The 20,281-nt window shown below is 45.3% G+C and overlaps 1 protein-coding gene across 1 annotated transcript in view; it reads right to left on the bottom strand.

The window, feature by feature from the left end:
- Positions 1-779: 779 nt before the first annotated feature.
- The window catches only part of LOC120026149 (E3 ubiquitin-protein ligase rnf213-alpha-like), a 102,222-nt gene continuing 82,720 nt past the window's right edge, over positions 780-20,281 (bottom strand). The window contains exons 57-62 of the mRNA XM_038970969.1: positions 19,596-19,797; positions 19,193-19,270; positions 18,498-18,695; positions 15,361-15,450; positions 3,092-3,270; positions 780-2,651 (exon numbers count right to left, since the gene is read on the bottom strand). Coding sequence (XP_038826897.1) covers positions 2,498-2,651; positions 3,092-3,270; positions 15,361-15,450; positions 18,498-18,695; positions 19,193-19,270; positions 19,596-19,797 — 901 coding nt within the window. The 3' untranslated portion in view covers positions 780-2,497. The remainder of the gene's footprint in view (positions 2,652-3,091; positions 3,271-15,360; positions 15,451-18,497; positions 18,696-19,192; positions 19,271-19,595; positions 19,798-20,281) is intronic.

Below are 20,281 nucleotides of genomic sequence, written 5' to 3'. Positions count from 1 at the left end.
CGCAATGTGGAGTGCCTGGACACAGCCCTTAGCTGTGGTATATTGGCCATATACCACAAACCCCCGAGGTGCCTTATTGCTATTATAAACTGGTTACCAACGTAATTAGAGCAGTAAAAATGTCATGTTTTGTCGTACCCGTGGTATACAGTCTGATATACCACGGCTGTCAGTCAATCAGCATTCAAATCAAAATCAAATCAAATCAAATGTATTTATAAAGCCCTTTGTACATCAGCTGATGTCTCAAAGTGCTGTACAGAAACCCAGCCTAAAACCCCTAACAGCAAGCAATGCAGGTGTAGAAGCACGGTGGCTAGGAAAAACTCCCTAGAAAGGCCAAAACCTAGGAAGAAACCTAGAGAGGAACCAGGCTATGAGGGGTGGCCAGTCCTCTTCAGGGCTCGAACCACCCAGTTTATAGTATGTATTAGGACAGTGAAGCTAATCTTTTTTATTGTTGTTCTCAACTATGGAGTGATGATGGCCTATGATCTTCATGGGTCGCTGGGTCTAATGCTGTGTTCACCTGCTAGTCAGACCTAGGAGACTGTGACATTTCCAACACAGAAACTTGTGGTAGAAACATGAGCTCTGATTTCCCCCACTTGAAAGTACCAGAATCCATCAATAGGAGGCACTACGCAAATAAATTATGTTAATTTTAACTCTGAGGTTCCCGATAGCACTTGAACGCGGCATATGTTAGTGACGGAGTAAAATATTCCCCCCCCCCCCCCCCAAAAACACACACACACACACACTCGATAGCACAATTATTTTTTGTTTCAATCATTGTTTTAATAAGCACAATAACATTTTTCACAAACCAATTTCATCCTTGAGATTCATGATCAATTGCCCAACTGCAATATAAAATAACTTCCAAATGAACAAACTGACAATTTACTATACTTCAAGTCTAGACTAGGGCCTAGATTTAAATCAGATCTACATTAAACTGCATAGCATATCATCTAGATTTAATCAGATCTACATTAAACTGCATAGCATATCTAGATTTAATCAGATCTACATTAAACTGCATAGCATATCATCTAGATTTAATCAGATCTACATTAAACTGCATAGCATATCTAGATTTAATCAGATCTACATTAAACTGCATAGCATATCATCTAGATTTAATCAGATCTACATTAAACTGCATAGCATATCTAGATTTAATCAGATCTACATTAAACTGCATATCATCTAGATTTAATCAGATCTACATTAAACTGCATATCATCTAGATTTAATCAGATCTACATTAAACTGCATATCATCTAGATTTAATCAGATCTACATTAAACTGCATATCATCTAGATTTAATCAGATCTACATTAAACTGCATATCATCTAGATTTAATCAGATCTACATTAAACTGCATAGCATATCATTGCGATGTCGGAGGTGTAACTGGTACATGTTTTGTTGCTGACATTTTACCATAGTAAGTTAGAGGACTCTAAATAGATATAACCCTTTTTAAGATTGATATTTAAGGCTTCCACAATTTTTAAATAGTCAACTGGAATAACACACATCATTTAGTTTAAGACTTCAACACTGCTGGTGCCAGTAAACCACCAATATTTGTGTATATATATATATGTTTTTTTTAAACACAAAAAAATAAGAAAATTGACTACTTCAAAATTGGAGATAGAATGGGCAGTGCCATTGAGGCTGTTACAGACACTACAATGGCACAAATACAAAGATGAGTCCTCTATCTAACTCTATGCATTTTCCTTACTACATATTTTCACAACTCTTCACTGACAATGTTCCCGATTCTTGTGTTTAATGTACTTATTACACATTTAAAAGCTAGTGATGTGTCAGAAACTATGATGACAGTAGGCCTAACCAACCTACATTTAATTGAAGTTAAAGTAAATCTAATAAAAGTAATTATTCCCCCAATTATTATATATTTTTTTAACATAAAATCAAAAAATGTAAAGGCCTGGAATGCCATCACCTGTTCTTCCATTGTCAGAACCTTGACATAACTAGAGTCTCAGCATTTTGGAGGCATGAAGAAAAGCGAGTACGAGTGGTAGATAGCTGTAAATAAAATGCACATAACTCTGGCTAGCTAACCAACTTACGGCGAAACAAAATTCACGTATTCACTTTACTATTGCTCTTATCCTTTCCTAGTAACCGCAGCTTTAAAAAAAGGTATATCTTTTTTTTAATCATTTAAAAAAATATATGTTTTATTGGATAGAGGAGAGACAGTGGGAAAGATAGTATAGAGAGTTTTTTGCTGAGATATCATTGTGCCGGATTGGAACCCATGCTGCAGAGGCATATGTGTTCTGGAGGCAGCCGTTTAGACCGCTAGGAGACAGTAACTGCAGCTTTGTACCTTCCTTCACTAATGACGAGGGGGCTCCCAGATGTGTTTACATTTGCTGTTTTTTTCCCCCTTCTTCTCCATTGCATATTAAATCAATGAGCGTGAGTGTGAGAGGTTGGAGCTACCTCTGACTCCTCTCCCGTTTCAATGCCACCGCAAACTTCCAGGCTTCGATGTACTGAGACAGTTCGATCTCTTCAGGGAAGAACTCCTCGACATCAGGTGGCATGTCCAGGTTCTTACGTTCCATGTAGGCCACAAGTGTGTCTTTCAGACTAGAAGAGAAAGGCAATACAATGGACATGTGAGGTTCACAGAACTAGTTGAATGATTTTTACTGGTTAAGATGGACATTTTTTTTAAAATATATTTTTGACTTTCAGTCGGAGGAAAGTATGCTTTTGAAGGGATAAGAAGGGCACCAGAAAGGTATTTTAAAGTTCAGGGAAACATCAGGGAAGATCATCAATGATCTGTGGAGAAAATAAGTTCCCCATTGCACTTCATTCATTTCCCCCCAGTCATACTGTGCTAATGTGTGTCCGTGTGGACGTCGTTTCCAGAGGGTTAAGTGCTACACATGAAACATTTGAATGTTCAGCATTCTATACAAATTGCAAGTACAACCACTCCACATTGCTCATTGGGCCTTTACTAGCACGTGTGTGTGTGTGTGTGTGTGTGAGAGAGTGTGTCCTGCAGGCTGTAGCCTTACCCCCAGTCAGGCCTGTAGGTGTCAGATGCGCGGGGACCCTTCAGGACCAGTATCAGGAACTCGTGCATCTCCAGCAGGATGGAATCAGTGCCGGTTTTATTAAAGAACCCAGTGAGCAGCCTGTGCTCCTCCTCTCCCAGGGCCTTCCTGTACTCTTCTGAGATCCCTTCAAATGGGTCCTTAGGACAGGTAGGGCAAGAGAGAGAGAGTTAACCCCTAACAGGTAGGGTAAGAGAGAGAGAGAGAGTTAACCCCTAACAGGTAGGGTAAGAGAGAGAGAGAGTTAACCCCTAACAGGTAGGGTAAGAGAGAGAGAGAGTCAACCCCTAACAGGTAGGGTAAGAGAGAGAGAGAGTTAACCCCTAACAGGTAGGGTAAGAGAGAGAGAGAGAGTTAACCCTTAACAGGTAGGGTAAGAGAGAGAGAGAGAGTTAACCCTTAACAGGTAGGGTAAGAGAGAGAGAGAGAGAGTCAACCCCTAACAGGTAGGGTAAGAGAGAGAGAGAGTCAACCCCTAACAGGTAGGGTAAGAGAGAGAGAGAGTTAACCCCTAACAGGTAGGGTAAGAGAGAGAGAGTCAACCCCTAACAGGTAGGGTAAGAGAGAGTTAACCCCTAACAGGTAGGGTAAGAGAGAGAGAGAGAGTCAACCCCTAACAGGTAGGGTAAGAGAGAGAGAGTCAACCCCTAACAGGTAGGGTAAGAGAGAGTTAACCCCTAACAGGTAGGGTAAGAGAGAGAGAGAGAGTCAACCCCTAACAGGTAGGGTAAGAGAGAGAGAGTTAACCCCTAACAGGTAGGGTAAGAGAGAGAGAGAGAGAGTCAACCCTTAACAGGTAGGGTAAGAGAGAGAGAGAGAGAGAGAGTTAACCCCTAACAGGTAGGGTAAGAGAGAGAGAGAGTCAACCCCTAACAGGTAGGGTAAGAGAGAGAGAGAGTTAACCCCTAACAGGTAGGGTAAGAGAGAGAGAGAGTCAACCCCTAACATGTAGGGTAAGAGAGAGAGAGAGTCAACCCCTAACAGGTAGGGTAAGAGAGAGAGAGTTAACCCCTAACAGGTAGGGTAAGAGAGAGAGAGCGAGTCAACCCCTAACAGGTAGGGTAAGAGAGAGAGAGAGAGAGTTAACCCCTAACAGGTAGGGTAAGAGAGAGAGAGAGTTAACCCCTAACAGGTAGGGTAAGAGAGAGAGAGAGTCAACCCCTAACAGGTAGGGTAAGAGAGAGAGAGAGTCAACCCCTAACAGGTAGGGTAAGAGAGAGAGAGAGAGTTAACCCCTAACAGGTAGGGTAAGAGAGAGAGAGAGAGTTAACCCCTAACAGGTAGGGTAAGAGAGAGAGAGAGAGAGTTAACCCCTAACAGGTAGGGTAAGAGAGAGAGAGAGTTAACCCCTAACAGGTAGGGTAAGAGAGAGAGAGAGTCAACCCCTAACATGTAGGGTAAGAGAGAGAGAGAGTCAACCCCTAACAGGTAGGGTAAGAGAGAGAGAGAGAGAGAGTTAACCCCTAACAGGTAGGGTAAGAGAGAGAGAGAGAGTTAACCCCTAACAGGTAGGGTAAGAGAGAGAGAGAGAGTTAACCCCTAACAGGTAGGGTAAGAGAGAGAGAGAGAGTTAACCCCTAACAGGTAGGGTAAGAGAGAGAGAGAGTTAACCCCTAACAGGTAGGGTAAGAGAGAGAGAGAGTTAACCCCTAACAGGTAGGGTAAGAGAGAGAGAGAGAGTTAACCCCTAACAGGTAGGGTAAGAGAGAGAGAGTTAACCCCTAACAGGTAGGGTAAGAGAGAGAGAGAGTTAACCCCTAACAGGTAGGGTAAGAGAGAGAGAGTTAACCCCTAACAGGTAGGGTAAGAGAGAGCGAGAGAGAGAGTCAACTCCTAACAGGTAGGGTAAGAGAGAGAGAGAGTCAACCCCTAACAGGTAGGGTAAGAGAGAGAGAGAGTTAACCCCTAACAGGTAGGGTAAGAGAGAGAGAGTTAACCCCTAACAGGTAGGGTAAGAGAGAGAGAGAGTTAACCCCTAACAGGTAGGGTAAGAGAGAGAGAGTTAACCCTAACAGGTAGGGTAAGAGAGAGAGAGAGTTAACCCCTAACAGGTAGGGTAAGAGAGAGAGAGAGTTAACCCCTAACAGGTAGGGTAAGAGAGAGAGAGTTAACCCCTAACAGGTAGGGTAAGAGAGAGAGAGAGTTAACCCCTAACAGGTAGGGTAAGAGAGAGAGAGTTAACCCCTAACAGGTAGGGTAAGAGAGAGAGAGAGTTAACCCCTAACAGGTAGGGTAAGAGAGAGAGAGAGTTAACCCCTAACAGGTAGGGTAAGAGAGAGAGAGAGTTAACCCCTAACAGGTAGGGTAAGAGAGAGAGAGTTAACCCCTAACAGGTAGGGTAAGAGAGAGAGAGAGAGTCAACCTCTAACAGGTAGGGTAAGAGAGAGAGAGTTAACCCCTAACAGGTAGGGTAAGAGAGAGAGAGTTAACCCCTAACAGGTAGGGTAAGAGAGAGAGAGTTAACCCCTAACAGGTAGGGTAAGAGAGAGAGAGAGTTAACCCCTAACAGGTAGGGTAAGAGAGAGAGAGTTAACCCCTAACAGATAGGGTAAGAGAGAGAGAGAGAGAGAGTCAACTCCTAACAGGTAGGGTAAGAGAGAGAGAGTTAACCCCTAACAGGTAGGGTAAGAGAGAGAGAGAGTCAACCCCTAACAGGTAGGGTAAGAGAGAGAGAGAGAGAGTCAACCCCTAACAGGTAGGGTAAGAGAGAGAGAGAGAGTTAACCCTTAACAGGTAGGGTAAGAGAGAGAGAGAGAGTCAACCCCTAACAGGTAGGGTAAGAGAGAGAGAGAGAGTCAACCCCTAACAGGTAGGGTAAGAGAGAGAGAGAGTCAACCCCTAACAGGTAGGGTAAGAGAGAGAGAGTTAACCCCTAACAGGTAGGGTAAGAGAGAGAGAGAGAGAGTCAACCCTTAACAGGTAGGGTAAGAGAGAGAGAGAGAGAGAGTCAACCCCTAACAGGTAGGGTAAGAGAGAGAGAGAGAGAGTTAACCCCTAACAGGTAGGGTAAGAGAGAGAGAGAGTCAACCCCTAACAGGTAGGGTAAGAGAGAGAGAGAGTTAACCCCTAACAGGTAGGGTAAGAGAGAGAGAGAGTCAACCCCTAACAGGTAGGGTAAGAGAGAGAGAGTCAACCCCTAACAGGTAGGGTAAGAGAGAGAGAGAGTTAACCCCTAACAGGTAGGGTAAGAGAGAGAGAGAGTTAACCCCTAACAGGTAGGGTAAGAGAGAGAGAGAGTCAACCCCTAACAGGTAGGGTAAGAGAGAGAGAGTCAACCCCTAACAGGTAGGGTAAGAGAGAGAGAGAGTTAACCCCTAACAGGTAGGGTAAGAGAGAGAGAGAGTTAACCCCTAACAGGTAGGGTAAGAGAGAGAGAGAGTCAACCCCTAACAGGTAGGGTAAGAGAGAGAGAGCGAGTCAACCCCTAACAGGTAGGGTAAGAGAGAGAGAGAGAGTTAACCCCTAACAGGTAGGGTAAGAGAGAGAGAGAGAGAGAGTTAACCCCTAACAGGTAGGGTAAGAGAGAGAGAGAGAGATAACCCCTAACAGGTAGGGTAAGAGAGAGAGAGAGTTAACCCCTAACAGGTAGGGTAAGAGAGAGAGAGAGTTAACCCCTAACAGGTAGGGTAAGAGAGAGAGAGAGTTAACCCCTAACAGGTAGGGTAAGAGAGAGAGAGTTAACCCCTAACAGGTAGGGTAAGAGAGAGCGAGAGAGAGAGTCAACTCCTAACAGGTAGGGTAAGAGAGAGAGAGAGTCAACCCCTAACAGGTAGGGTAAGAGAGAGAGAGAGAGAGATAACCCCTAACAGGTAGGGTAAGAGAGAGAGAGAGAGAGTTAACCCCTAACAGGTAGGGTAAGAGAGAGAGAGTTAACCCCTAACAGGTAGGGTAAGAGAGAGCGAGAGAGAGAGTCAACTCCTAACAGGTAGGGTAAGAGAGAGAGAGATAACCCCTAACAGGTAGGGTAAGAGAGAGAGAGAGAGTTAACCCCTAACAGGTAGGGTAAGAGAGAGAGAGAGAGAGTTAACCCCTAACAGGTAGGGTAAGAGAGAGAGAGAGAGAGTCAACCCCTAACAGGTAGGGTAAGAGAGAGAGAGAGAGAGAGAGATAACCCCTAACAGGTAGGGTAAGAGAGAGAGAGTTAACCCCTAACAGGTAGGGTAAGAGAGAGAGAGAGTTAACCCCTAACAGGTAGGGTAAGAGAGAGAGAGAGTTAACCCCTAACAGGTAGGGTAAGAGAGAGAGAGAGTTAACCCCTAACAGGTAGGGTAAGAGAGAGAGAGAGAGAGTTAACCCCTAACAGGTAGGGTGAGAGAGAGAGAGAGAGTTAACCCCTAACAGGTAGGGTAAGAGAGAGAGAGAGTTAACCCCTAACAGGTAGGGTAAGAGAGAGAGAGAGTTAACCCCTAACAGGTAGGGTAAGAGAGAGAGAGAGTTAACCCCTAACAGGTAGGGTAAGAGAGAGAGAGAGAGTCAACCTCTAACAGGTAGGGTAAGAGAGAGAGAGTTAACCCCTAACAGGTAGGGTAAGAGAGAGAGAGAGAGTTAACCCCTAACAGGTAGGGTAAGAGAGAGAGAGAGAGAGTTAACCCCTAACAGGTAGGGTAAGAGAGAGAGAGAGAGTTAACCCCTAACAGGTAGGGTAAGAGAGAGAGAGAGTTAACCCCTAACAGGTAGGGTAAGAGAGAGAGAGAGAGTTAACCCCTAACAGGTAGGGTAAGAGAGAGAGAGAGTTAACCCCTAACAGGTAGGGTAAGAGAGAGAGAGAGTTAACCCCTAACAGGTAGGGTAAGAGAGAGAGAGAGAGTTAACCCCTAACAGGTAGGGTAAGAGAGAGAGAGAGAGTTAACCCCTAACAGGTAGGGTAAGAGAGAGAGAGAGAGTCAACCCCTAACAGGTAGGGTAAGAGAGAGAGAGAGTTAACCCCTAACAGGTAGGGTAAGAGAGAGAGAGAGTTAACCCCTAACAGGTAGGGTAAGAGAGAGAGAGAGAGAGAGAGAGTTAACCCCTAACAGGTAGGGTAAGAGAGAGAGAGTTAACCCCTAACAGGTAGGGTAAGAGAGAGAGAGAGAGTCAACCTCTAACAGGTAGGGTAAGAGAGAGAGAGTTAACCCCTAACAGGTAGGGTAAGAGAGAGAGAGAGAGTTAACCCCTAACAGGTAGGGTAAGAGAGAGAGAGAGTTAACCCCTAACAGGTAGGGTAAGAGAGAGAGAGAGAGAGAGTTAACCCCTAACAGGTAGGGTAAGAGAGAGAGAGAGAGTCAACCCCTAACAGGTAGGGTAAGAGAGAGAGAGAGTCAACCCCTAACAGGTAGGGTAAGAGAGAGAGAGAGTTAACCCCTAACAGGTAGGGTAAGAGAGAGAGAGAGAGAGAGATAACCCCTAACAGGTAGGGTAAGAGAGAGAGAGAGAGAGAGTTAACCCCTAACAGGTAGGGTAAGAGAGAGAGAGAGAGTCAACCCCTAACAGGTAGGGTAAGAGAGAGAGAGAGAGTTAACCCCTAACAGGTAGGGTAAGAGAGAGAGAGAGAGTTAACCCCTAACAGGTAGGGTAAGAGAGAGAGAGAGAGTTAACCCCTAACAGGTAGGGTAAGAGAGAGAGAGAGAGATAACCCCTAACAGGTAGGGTAAGAGAGAGAGAGAGTTAACCCCTAACAGGTAGGGTAAGAGAGAGAGAGAGTTAACCCCTAACAGGTAGGGTAAGAGAGAGAGTTAACCCCTAACAGGTAGGGTAAGAGAGAGAGAGTTAACCCCTAACAGGTAGGGTAAGAGAGAGAGAGAGAGAGAGTCAACCCCTAACAGGTAGGGTAAGAGAGAGAGAGAGAGTCAACCCCTAACAGGTAGGGTAAGAGAGAGAGAGAGTCAACCCCTAACAGGTAGGGTAAGAGAGAGAGAGTTAACCCCTAACAGGTAGGGTAAGAGAGAGAGAGAGTTAACCCCTAACAGGTAGGGTAAGAGAGAGAGAGTTAACCCCTAACAGGTAGGGTAAGAGAGAGAGAGAGAGTCAACCCCTAACAGGTAGGGTAAGAGAGAGAGAGAGAGAGTTAACCCCTAACAGGTAGGGTAAGAGAGAGAGAGTTAACCCCTAACAGGTAGGGTAAGAGAGAGAGAGAGTTAACCCCTAACAGGTAGGGTAAGAGAGAGAGAGTTAACCCCTAACAGGTAGGGTAAGAGAGAGCGAGAGAGAGAGTCAACTCCTAACAGGTAGGGTAAGAGAGAGAGAGAGTCAACCCCTAACAGGTAGGGTAAGAGAGAGAGAGAGAGAGAGAGAGTTAACCCCTAACAGGTAGGGTAAGAGAGAGAGAGAGTTAACCCCTAACAGGTAGGGTAAGAGAGAGAGAGAGTCAACCCCTAACAGGTAGGGTAAGAGAGAGAGAGAGAGAGAGTCAACCCCTAACAGGTAGGGTAAGAGAGAGAGAGAGAGTCAACCCCTAACAGGTAGGGTAAGAGAGAGAGAGAGAGAGTTAACCCCTAACAGGTAGGGTAAGAGAGAGAGAGTTAACCCCTAACAGGTAGGGTAAGAGAGAGAGAGAGTTAACCCCTAACAGGTAGGGTAAGAGAGAGAGAGTTAACCCCTAACAGGTAGGGTAAGAGAGAGCGAGAGAGAGAGTCAACTCCTAACAGGTAGGGTAAGAGAGAGAGAGAGTCAACCCCTAACAGGTAGGGTAAGAGAGAGAGAGAGTTAACCCCTAACAGGTAGGGTAAGAGAGAGAGAGAGTCAACCCCTAACAGGTAGGGTAAGAGAGAGAGAGTCAACCCCTAACAGGTAGGGTAAGAGAGAGAGAGAGAGAGTTAACCCCTAACAGGTAGGGTAAGAGAGAGAGAGAGAGAGTTAACCCCTAACAGGTAGGGTAAGAGAGAGAGAGAGAGATAACCCCTAACAGGTAGGGTAAGAGAGAGAGAGAGTTAACCCCTAACAGGTAGGGTAAGAGAGAGAGAGAGAGTCAACCTCTAACAGGTAGGGTAAGAGAGAGAGAGTTAACCCCTAACAGGTAGGGTAAGAGAGAGAGAGTTAACCCCTAACAGGTAGGGTAAGAGAGAGAGAGTTAACCCCTAACAGGTAGGGTAAGAGAGAGAGAGAGTTAACCCCTAACAGGTAGGGTAAGAGAGAGAGAGTTAACCCCTAACAGGTAGGGTAAGAGAGAGAGAGTTAACCCCTAACAGGTAGGGTAAGAGAGAGAGAGAGAGAGAGTCAACCCCTAACAGGTAGGGTAAGAGAGAGAGAGAGAGAGTTAACCCCTAACAGGTAGGGTAAGAGAGAGAGAGAGAGATAACCCCTAACAGGTAGGGTAAGAGAGAGAGAGAGAGAGTTAACCCCTAACAGGTAGGGTAAGAGAGAGAGAGAGAGATAACCCCTAACAGGTAGGGTAAGAGAGAGAGAGAGTTAACCCCTAACAGGTAGGGTAAGAGAGAGAGAGAGTTAACCCCTAACAGGTAGGGTAAGAGAGAGAGTTAACCCCTAACAGGTAGGGTAAGAGAGAGAGAGAGAGAGAGTTAACCCCTAACAGGTAGGGTAAGAGAGAGAGTTAACCCCTAACAGGTAGGGTAAGAGAGAGAGAGAGTTAACCCCTAACAGGTAGGGTAAGAGAGAGAGAGAGAGAGTCAACCTCTAACAGGTAGGGTAAGAGAGAGAGTTAACCCCTAACAGGTAGGGTAAGAGAGAGAGAGAGAGAGAGTTAACCCCTAACAGGTAGGGTAAGAGAGAGAGAGTTAACCCCTAACAGGTAGGGTAAGAGAGAGAGAGAGTTAACCCCTAACAGGTAGGGTAAGAGAGAGAGAGAGTTAACCCCTAACAGGTAGGGTAAGAGAGAGAGAGAGTTAACCCCTAACAGGTAGGGTAAGAGAGAGAGAGAGTTAACCCCTAACAGGTAGGGTAAGAGAGAGAGAGAGTTAACCCCTAACAGGTAGGGTAAGAGAGAGAGAGAGTTAACCCCTAACAGGTAGGGTAAGAGAGAGAGAGAGTTAACCCCTAACAGGTAGGGTAAGAGAGAGAGAGAGTTAACCCCTAACAGGTAGGGTAAGAGAGAGAGAGAGTCAACCCCTAACAGGTAGGGTAAGAGAGAGAGAGAGAGTCAACCCCTAACAGGTAGGGTAAGAGAGAGAGAGAGAGAGTTAACCCCTAACAGGTAGGGTAAGAGAGAGAGAGAGAGAGAGTTAACCCCTAACAGGTAGGGTAAGAGAGAGAGAGAGAGTTAACCCCTAACAGGTAGGGTAAGAGAGAGAGAGAGAGTTAACCCCTAACAGGTAGGGTAAGAGAGAGAGAGAGAGTTAACCCCTAACAGGTAGGGTAAGAGAGAGAGAGAGAGTTAACCCCTAACAGGTAGGGTAAGAGAGAGAGAGAGAGTTAACCCCTAACAGGTAGGGTAAGAGAGAGAGAGAGTTAACCCCTAACAGGTAGGGTAAGAGAGAGAGAGAGAGAGTTAACCCCTAACAGGTAGGGTAAGAGAGAGAGAGAGTTAACCCCTAACAGGTAGAGTAAGAGAGAGAGAGAGTTAACCCCTAACAGGTAGGGTAAGAGAGAGAGAGAGAGAGTTAACCCCTAACAGGTAGGGTAAGAGAGAGAGAGAGAGAGTTAACCCCTAACAGGTAGGGTAAGAGAGAGAGAGAGTTAACCCCTAACAGGTAGGGTAAGAGAGAGAGAGAGAGTTAACCCCTAACAGGTAGGGTAAGAGAGAGAGAGAGTTAACCCCTAACAGGTAGGGTAAGAGAGAGAGAGAGAGAGTTAACCCCTAACAGGTAGGGTAAGAGAGAGAGAGAGAGAGTCAACCCCTAACAGGTAGGGTAAGAGAGAGAGAGAGTTAACCCCTAACAGGTAGGGTAAGAGAGAGAGAGAGTCAACCCCTAACAGGTAGGGTAAGAGAGAGAGAGAGTTAACCCCTAACAGGTAGGGTAAGAGAGAGAGAGAGTTAACCCCTAACAGGTAGGGTAAGAGAGAGAGAGAGTTAACCCCTAACAGGTAGGGTAAGAGAGAGAGAGAGAGAGAGAGAGTCAACTCCTAACAGGTAGGGTAAGAGAGAGAGAGTTAACCCCTAACAGGTAGGGTAAGAGAGAGAGAGAGTCAACCCCTAACAGGTAGGGTAAGAGAGAGAGAGAGTTAACCCCTAACAGGTAGGGTAAGAGAGAGAGTTAACCCCTAACAGGTAGGGTAAGAGAGAGAGAGAGTTAACCCCTAACAGGTAGGGTAAGAGAGAGAGTTAACCCCTAACAGGTAGGGTAAGAGAGAGAGTTAACTCCTAACAGGTAGGGTAAGAGAGAGAGAGAGTTAACCCCTAACAGGTAGGGTAAGAAAGAGAGAGAGAGAGTTAACCCCTAACAGGTAGGGTAAGAGAGAGAGAGAGTCAACCCCTAACAGGTAGGGTAAGAGAGAGAGAGAGTTAACCCCTAACAGGTAGGGTAAGAGAGAGAGAGAGAGAGAGTCAACTCCTAACAGGTAGGGTAAGAGAGAGAGAGTTAACCCCTAACAGGTAGGGTAAGAGAGAGAGAGAGTCAACCCCTAACAGGTAGGGTAAGAGAGAGAGAGAGAGTCAACTCCTAACAGGTAGGGTAAGAGAGAGAGAGAGTTAACCCCTAACAGGTAGGGTAAGAGAGAGAGAGAGTCAACCCCTAACAGGTAGGGTAAGAGAGAGAGAGTTAACCCCTAACAGGTAGGGTAAGAGAGAGAGAGAGAGAGAGTCAACTCCTAACAGGTAGGGTAAGAGAGAGAGAGTTAACCCCTAACAGGTAGGGTAAGAGAGAGAGAGTTAACCCCTAACAGGTAGGGTAAGAGAGAGAGAGTTAACCCCTAACAGGTAGGGTAAGAGAGAGAGAGTTAACCCCTAACAGGTAGGGTAAGAGAGAGAGAGTTAACCCCTAACAGGTAGGGTAAGAGAGAGAGAGAGAGAGAGTCAACTCCTAACAGGTAGGGTAAGAGAGAGAGAGTTAACCCCTAACAGGTAGGGTAAGAGAGAGAGAGAGAGAGAGTCAACTCCTAACAGGTAGGGTAAGAGAGAGAGAGTTAACCCCTAACAGGTAGGGTAAGAGAGAGAGAGAGAGAGAGTCAACCCCTAACAGGTAGGGTAAGAGAGAGAGAGTTAACCCCTAACAGGTAGGGTAAGAGAGAGAGAGAGAGAGAGTCAACTCCTAACAGGTAGGGTAAGAGAGAGAGAGTTAACCCCTAACAGGTAGGGTAAGAGAGAGAGAGAGTCAACCCCTAACAGGTAGGGTAAGAGAGAGAGAGAGTCAACCCCTAACAGGTAGGGTAAGAGAGAGAGAGAGAGAGAGTTAACCCCTAACAGGTAGGGTAAGAGAGAGAGAGAGAGTTAACCCCTAACAGGTAGGGTAAGAGAGAGAGAGTTACATTTATGCTATGTCCACACTACGTCTTCTATGTGCTGAAAAGCCAAGCGCAGCAACAACAAAAGTATATATTCTTCTTCACTACGTTAGTAAGTCAGCGCTTCCCTGCCGCCCTCTTCCTCTCTGCTCAATACCATTATAGACACAAGCACTCATTGGATCAATGCCCTCTTGCTCTCTGCTCAATACCATTATAGACACAAGCACACATTGGATCAATGCCCTCTTGCTCTCTGCTCAATACCATTATAGACACAAGCACTCATTGGATCAATGCCCTCTTGCTCTCTGCTCAATACCATTACAGACACAAACACACATTGGATCAATGCCCTCTTGCTCAATACCATTACAGACACAAGCACACATTGGATCAATGCCCTCTTGCTCTCTGCTCAATACCATTATAGACACAAGCACACATTGGATCAATGCCCTCTTGCTCTCTGCTCAATACCATTATAGACACAAGCACTCATTGGATCAATGCCCTCTTGCTCTCTGCTCAATACCATTATAGACACAAGCACACATTGGATCAATGCCCTCTTGCTCTCTGCTCAATACCATTATAGACACAAGCACTCATTGGATCAATGCCCTCTTGCTCTCTGCTCAATACCATTACAGACACAAGCACACATTGGATCAATGCCCTCTTGCTCTCTGCTCAATACCATTATAGACACAAGCACACATTGGATCAATGCCCTCTTGCTCTCCGCTCAATACCATTACAGACACAAGCACACATTGGATCAATGCCCTCTTGCTCTCTGCTCAATACCATTATAGACACAAGCACACATTGGATCAATGCCCTCTTGCTCTCTGCTCAATACCATTACAGACACAAGCACACATTGGATCAATGCCCTCTTGCTCTCTGCTCAATACCATTACAGACACAAGCACACATTGCATCAATGCACTCTTGCTCTCTGCTCAATACCATTATAGACACAAGCACACATTGGATCAATGCCCTCTTGCTCTCTGCTCAATACCATTACAGACACAAACACACATTGGATCAATGCCCTCTTGCTCAATACCATTACAGACACAAGCACACATTGGATCAATGCCCTCTTGCTCTCTGCTCAATACCATTATAGACACAAGCACACATTGGATCAATGCCCTCTTGCTCTCTGCTCAATACCATTATAGACACAAGCACTCATTGGATCAATGCCCTCTTGCTCTCTGCTCAATACCATTACAGACACAAGCACACATTGGATCAATGCCCTCTTGCTCTCTGCTCAATACCATTACAGACACAAGCACACATTGGATCAATGCCCTCTTGTGCTTATAACGTGGAAGCACCTTTAGGCACTTAACATTGCCCTCTTATAGCTTAAGTGCCAAGTGGGTAAGGGGTTAATCTCGTTCACAGCGCCTCAGAAAGGGACTTGAATGGAACCTATGGCAAGAGAGGGAAAAAACTCCCACTGGAATTTCATTGGCTGATCTCGCTCAGTCCATCACCATCTAGCATGACCCTTAGGACCTCCCCTCTACATTGTGGAAAACACAAAGCACGAGCAGTGCAAGTGATTTAGGCTAAACAAGGAAGTGAGTTCGGAAAAATCGGAAAGTATGTGAAGTTTATTGTGTGAAACTAGTTTTTACATATAAACTTTATAAGCCCAAACTCAGAATCATTTGGGCTTCCCAAAAATATGGTCGCTATGATAAAACATTTTATTGTTGTTGCCGATTTTCAAGTCCCATCTAATACAGCTGTAGCAGGCTTGCTCTCTCCCCCACCCTCGATTTTAACCCATGCCCAGAGCTGGACTACCGCATTTGAGGCCCTGTGGCACATTTTACCATAATAAAACATCCAAGAGGCTCCCAAGCCAGCAATTTGAGTAGGTGTCTTACCCTCTTGAGCCACAGCATGTTTTCTGATTTGAGTGATGTCAGGAGCTGCCACAGTGCCAAACAGTGCTTCAGATAGTATCTGCCCAGGGCCTGAGGACAATAGAAGAAGACCTGAGGTTAGTCATGCTTCAGATAGTATCTGCCCAGGGCCTGAGGACAATAGAAGAAGACCTGAGGTTAGCCGTGCTTCAGATAGTATCTGCCCAGGGCCTGAGGACAATAGAAGAAGACCTGAGGTTAGTCATGCTTCAGATAGTATCTGCCCAGGGCCTGAGGACAATAGAAGAAGACCTGAGGTTAGCCGTGCTTCAGATAGTATCTGCCCAGGGCCTGAGGACAATAGAAGAAGACCTGAGGTTAGTCATGCTTCAGATAGTATCTGCCCATGGCCGACAACACCTGAGGTTAGCCTCCATCTTACACACAAACTACCCCTGCTTTAAATGACTAAGCACTTTGTGTATGAATTAACTGGATAGGTGCACAGAAATATGACAATAATTCCCTCTGGCCTATCAGAAGGCTATAACTATACATCGCTTCCTTTCAGATCTATAATAGTGGTGAGCAAATCTCTTGTATAAACATGACATAATTGGTAACAAGTTGACTCTCAGTGGTCTCGCATCAGAGATACCAATATTGAATACCCCCTGGCTCAGACGACACCCCTGGGCTCAGACGACACCCCCTGGCTCAGACGACACCCCCTGGCTCAGACGACACCCCCTGGCTCAGACGACACCCCCTGGCTCAGACGACACCCCCTGGCTCAGACGACACCCCCTGGCTCAGACGACACCCCCTGGCTCAGACGACACCCCCTGGTTCAGACTACACCCCCAAGCTCAGACTACACCCCCTGGGCTCAGACTACACCCCCTGGGCTCAGACTACACCCCCTGGGCTCAGACTACACCCCCTGGGCTCAGACTACACCCCCTGGGCTCAGACTACACCCCCTGGGCTCAGACTACACCCCCAAGCTCAGACTACACCCCCGGGCTCAGACTACACCCCTGGGCTCAGACTACACCCCTGGGCTCAGACTACACCCCCGGGGCTCAGACTACACCCCCGGGCTCAGACTACACCCCCGGCTCAGACTACACCCCCGGCTCAGACTACACCCCCTGGGCTCAGACTACACCCCCTGGGCTCAGACTACACCCCCTGGGCTCAGACTACACCCCCTGGGCTCAGACTACACCCCCTGGGCTCAGACTACACCCCTGGGCTCAGACTACACCCCTGGGCTCAGACTACACCCCTGGGCTCAGACTACACCCCTGGGCTCAGACTACACCCCCGGGCTCAGACTACACCCCCGGGCTCAGACTACACCCCCCGGCTCAGACTACACCCCCCGGCTCAGACTACACCCCCCGGCTCAGACTACACCCCCCGGCTCAGACTACACCCCCGGCTCAGACTACACCCCCGGCTCAGACTACACCCCTGGCGTTTGTTGGAGGATATTGTTTGTACCCTTTTGGAGGTGTGGACATCCCACCTCACCCTTTTATGATAACATGTTTATGATTACATAAATGTGTTGTTTCACGAATAGATTGCCTTTTGCGTCCCTTTGATATTTTAAGTGGAACATGTAAATTAATATTGAATTAAAAGCCTGTTATATTAAACGATGTGCCTTTTTAATACGAAACAGATGAAACATTTGAAAAAATCTGCATTTTCCACATGTCCCTCGTCATTTTACCCACGTAACTCCAACATTTCTCCAATATTATAAAGCCCGGGTTATTTTTGTGTCTTTGACAAAGTCATGTCTGAAGAATATTATGTATTTGATGTGATTCATTTTCATCTGTACCTCATTTTAAGGTCAACTATGTTTACAATTAATTTTAAGGTCAACTCTGTTTACAACTCATTTTAATATGGTGGAAACTATTCACTTTTAGAATTTTTATTTCAAAATAAACTTTTGAAACGAGATGAGAACATCAACCCTGTTACTTGATTTTGGTATTTTATTCATAATTTTATTTAACCTCTTGAGATGAGTAAATGTTTATGTTTATGAAGTTTAACGTGTTGTTTATGACAGAAAGTTAAATAATAATATAATTCAGCAGATGCTTTTATCCAAAGCGTACATACATTTTACAATTAGGTGATATAAAAGTTTTTGGGGGACAAAATTACACTACCCACAAGGCACTCTATTGGTGGAATGACTCAAATATGGCAGATTATAATGTACAGTATATCATCAATAGCCCTGTCTGCATTTAGAATGCACAGGAGATGTTACAAAAATGTATTTGGTATTGTTCCACAAAAGTAACTTTATCTGCTATGCTGTTGTCTTATCTGCTATGCTGTTGTCTTATCTGCTCTGCTGTTGTCTTATCTGCTCTGCTGTTGTCTTATCTGCTCTGCTGTTGTCTTATCTGCTATGCTGTTGTCTTATCTGCTATGCTGTTGTCTTATCTGCTCTGCTGTTGTCTTATCTGCTCTGCTGTTGTCTTATCTGCTCTGCTGTTGTCTTATCTGCTCTGCTGTTGTCTTATCTGCTCTGCTGTTGTCTTATCTGCTCTGCTGTTGTCTTATCTGCTCTGCTGTTGTCTTATCTGCTCTGCTGTTGTCTTATCTGCTATGCTGTTGTCTTATCTGCTATGCTGTTGTCTTATCTGCTATGCTGTTGTCTTATCTGCTATGTTGTTGTCTTATCTGCTATGCTGTTGTCTTATCTGCTATGCTGTTGTCTTATCTGCTATGCTGTTGTCTTAGGTCTCTCTTTATATTGTGGTGTCTCTCTTGTCATGATGTGTGTTTTGTCATATATTATTATTTATTTTTTTTACAATTTTTTTTAAATCCCAGCCTCCGTCCCCGCAGGAGGCCTTTTGGTAGGCCGTCATTGTAAATAAGAATTTGTTCTTAAAATAAAAATCTTACTCATTGATTGATTTCACTGGCTACGTTTATAATAAAGGGACAGACTTGTGTCTTTGACTGTTGTGAAATGAGCAGAGCGGAAATCACATTAATTACAGACGTCAATTTGTAAAATGTAAAGCGTGCCCTAGCTATTATGAAAGATCGGCGCCTATTGGAGACGACTTGACATGGAAGCTAGTGTTAAAGTCCAGAATCACAAGGCTGACCGTTAGGATGTGTGGAGCTGTTTGATCTCCCATCTGCAGCACCTCCTCCAGGTAGCTGCCCAGCTGCATGTGTGGTTCTCCCCCGGTCATAGCCAGGAACCCCAGGGCCACCTCCACGGTCGAGAGGGCCTCACACACCTCATTGTACGACTTCAGCTCCCCAACTAGTGTCGATAGGGCCCGCGAGGGCAGAGGCACCTAGAGACACAAAGCAGAGAGAGGTCAACCTCCCTATCTCCAAAGTAGAGAGGTCAACCCCCCCTATCTACAAAGTAGAGAGGTCAACCCCCCTATCTCCAAAGTAGAGAGGTCAACCCCCCTATCTCCAAAGTAGAGAGGTCAACCTCCCTATCTCCAAAGTAGAGAGGTCAACCTCCCTATCTCCAAAGTAGAGAGGACAAAGCCCAAGCTCTTTCCCAGTGTTTTTAGATCTGAAACAACTAGACAGAATATGACAGAGGCTCCGCCCAAATCCAGTATTTGTGGCTACGTGGAGCCATCACCATATTACTGAAGTCGATCTGGTTCCTTCAGACCTGCAGAAAATGCAATTAACAAGTAAATAAAGTTCATGCCTAGTTATTAAATAAAGTTTAAATAAATAAAATCATCTGAAAATGGTGATTCATCATTTGTGAATGTTTTGGGAAGAAGACAGGGCAAAATGATCGTTTTTAGATTTTAACGGAACTTACTTGTTCAATCTTTCCTCTCATGTCCTTCAGAATAATTTCATGAATTCGATCATGTCTGTTCACCAGTGTTGGGATTCCCTGTAGAAACCAATAATGGACATCATGAATAGCTGATGAAAGTAAATACTTATAGCATCAAGGTTGGGGTGAATTCCAATTGAAATGTCAAATAATGCTAATTGTGTCTATTAGATACTATATATTAGGTACTTTTATTTATTAATGAATTGAATTGACACCAACGCTGGTGGTCATATGGTCATTTAACATTCCTTCTATCCAAACTGACTTACAGTTAACATACAGTATATTCTGTCAGTATACCTCGTCCATTCAGGAATCAAACCCACGACACTAGTGCTGGATGCACCATGCTCCTACCAACTGAGCGATTGGCACTCACATTGAGGGTGATGATGGGCCTGCCCTGCAAGAAGCGGGAGAGGATCTGCTGCTGGATCTTGGGCAGGTCGTACTCGTGCAGGGTCTCCTTGCCTTGCTTCATGCTGTACTGACAGTTGGACAGGACCAGCGGCAGCAGGTCCCTCTCCAGATCATATTGAATCACATGCAGGTCCGTTAGGTCCGCCGGGCTCACTTTAAAGCTGGGGAACGAAAAATGGAAGTCAACAAAATGGGCTGAAACGACGGGTCTGTGGAATCACCCGTTTCTGCTTCCGTCTCAATGTGCTGTTTTCTCTCTATACATTTTCCTCACTCAAATGCAACACTAGGATATTTCAAAACAGATATGCCTTGACATAAAGCCCGGATGTGTGCTGGGACTACATCAGGGGTAGTAAGGACGATTTTTGTCGAGGCGGATGGTTGGGGGAACGGAGCATAATTATAATAATTAGTGCACTCCAAATTGACCAACGCTAAGTCCAATAAGAGATTGCATTTGAATAAAACAATAATTTCATATCTTGAATGGTCATGTCTCTTTTCTCATGTCTCATGTCTCATGGACATGGTCATGTCTGTTTTTATATTTGTGGGAATACTTGGGAACAGATTTCCTAAATTAAACTCATTTTTAACTGAATTCCTGGTGATTTTAGTCTTTTGTACCTAAAAACTTGGGAT

The sequence above is a fragment of the Salvelinus namaycush genome, chromosome 31 (assembly GCF_016432855.1).
Source record: "Salvelinus namaycush isolate Seneca chromosome 31, SaNama_1.0, whole genome shotgun sequence".
Lineage (NCBI taxonomy): Eukaryota > Metazoa > Chordata > Actinopteri > Salmoniformes > Salmonidae > Salvelinus > Salvelinus namaycush.
The sequence above is the reverse complement of the archived record's forward strand: the minus strand, read 5'-3'. Positions and strand labels throughout refer to the sequence as shown.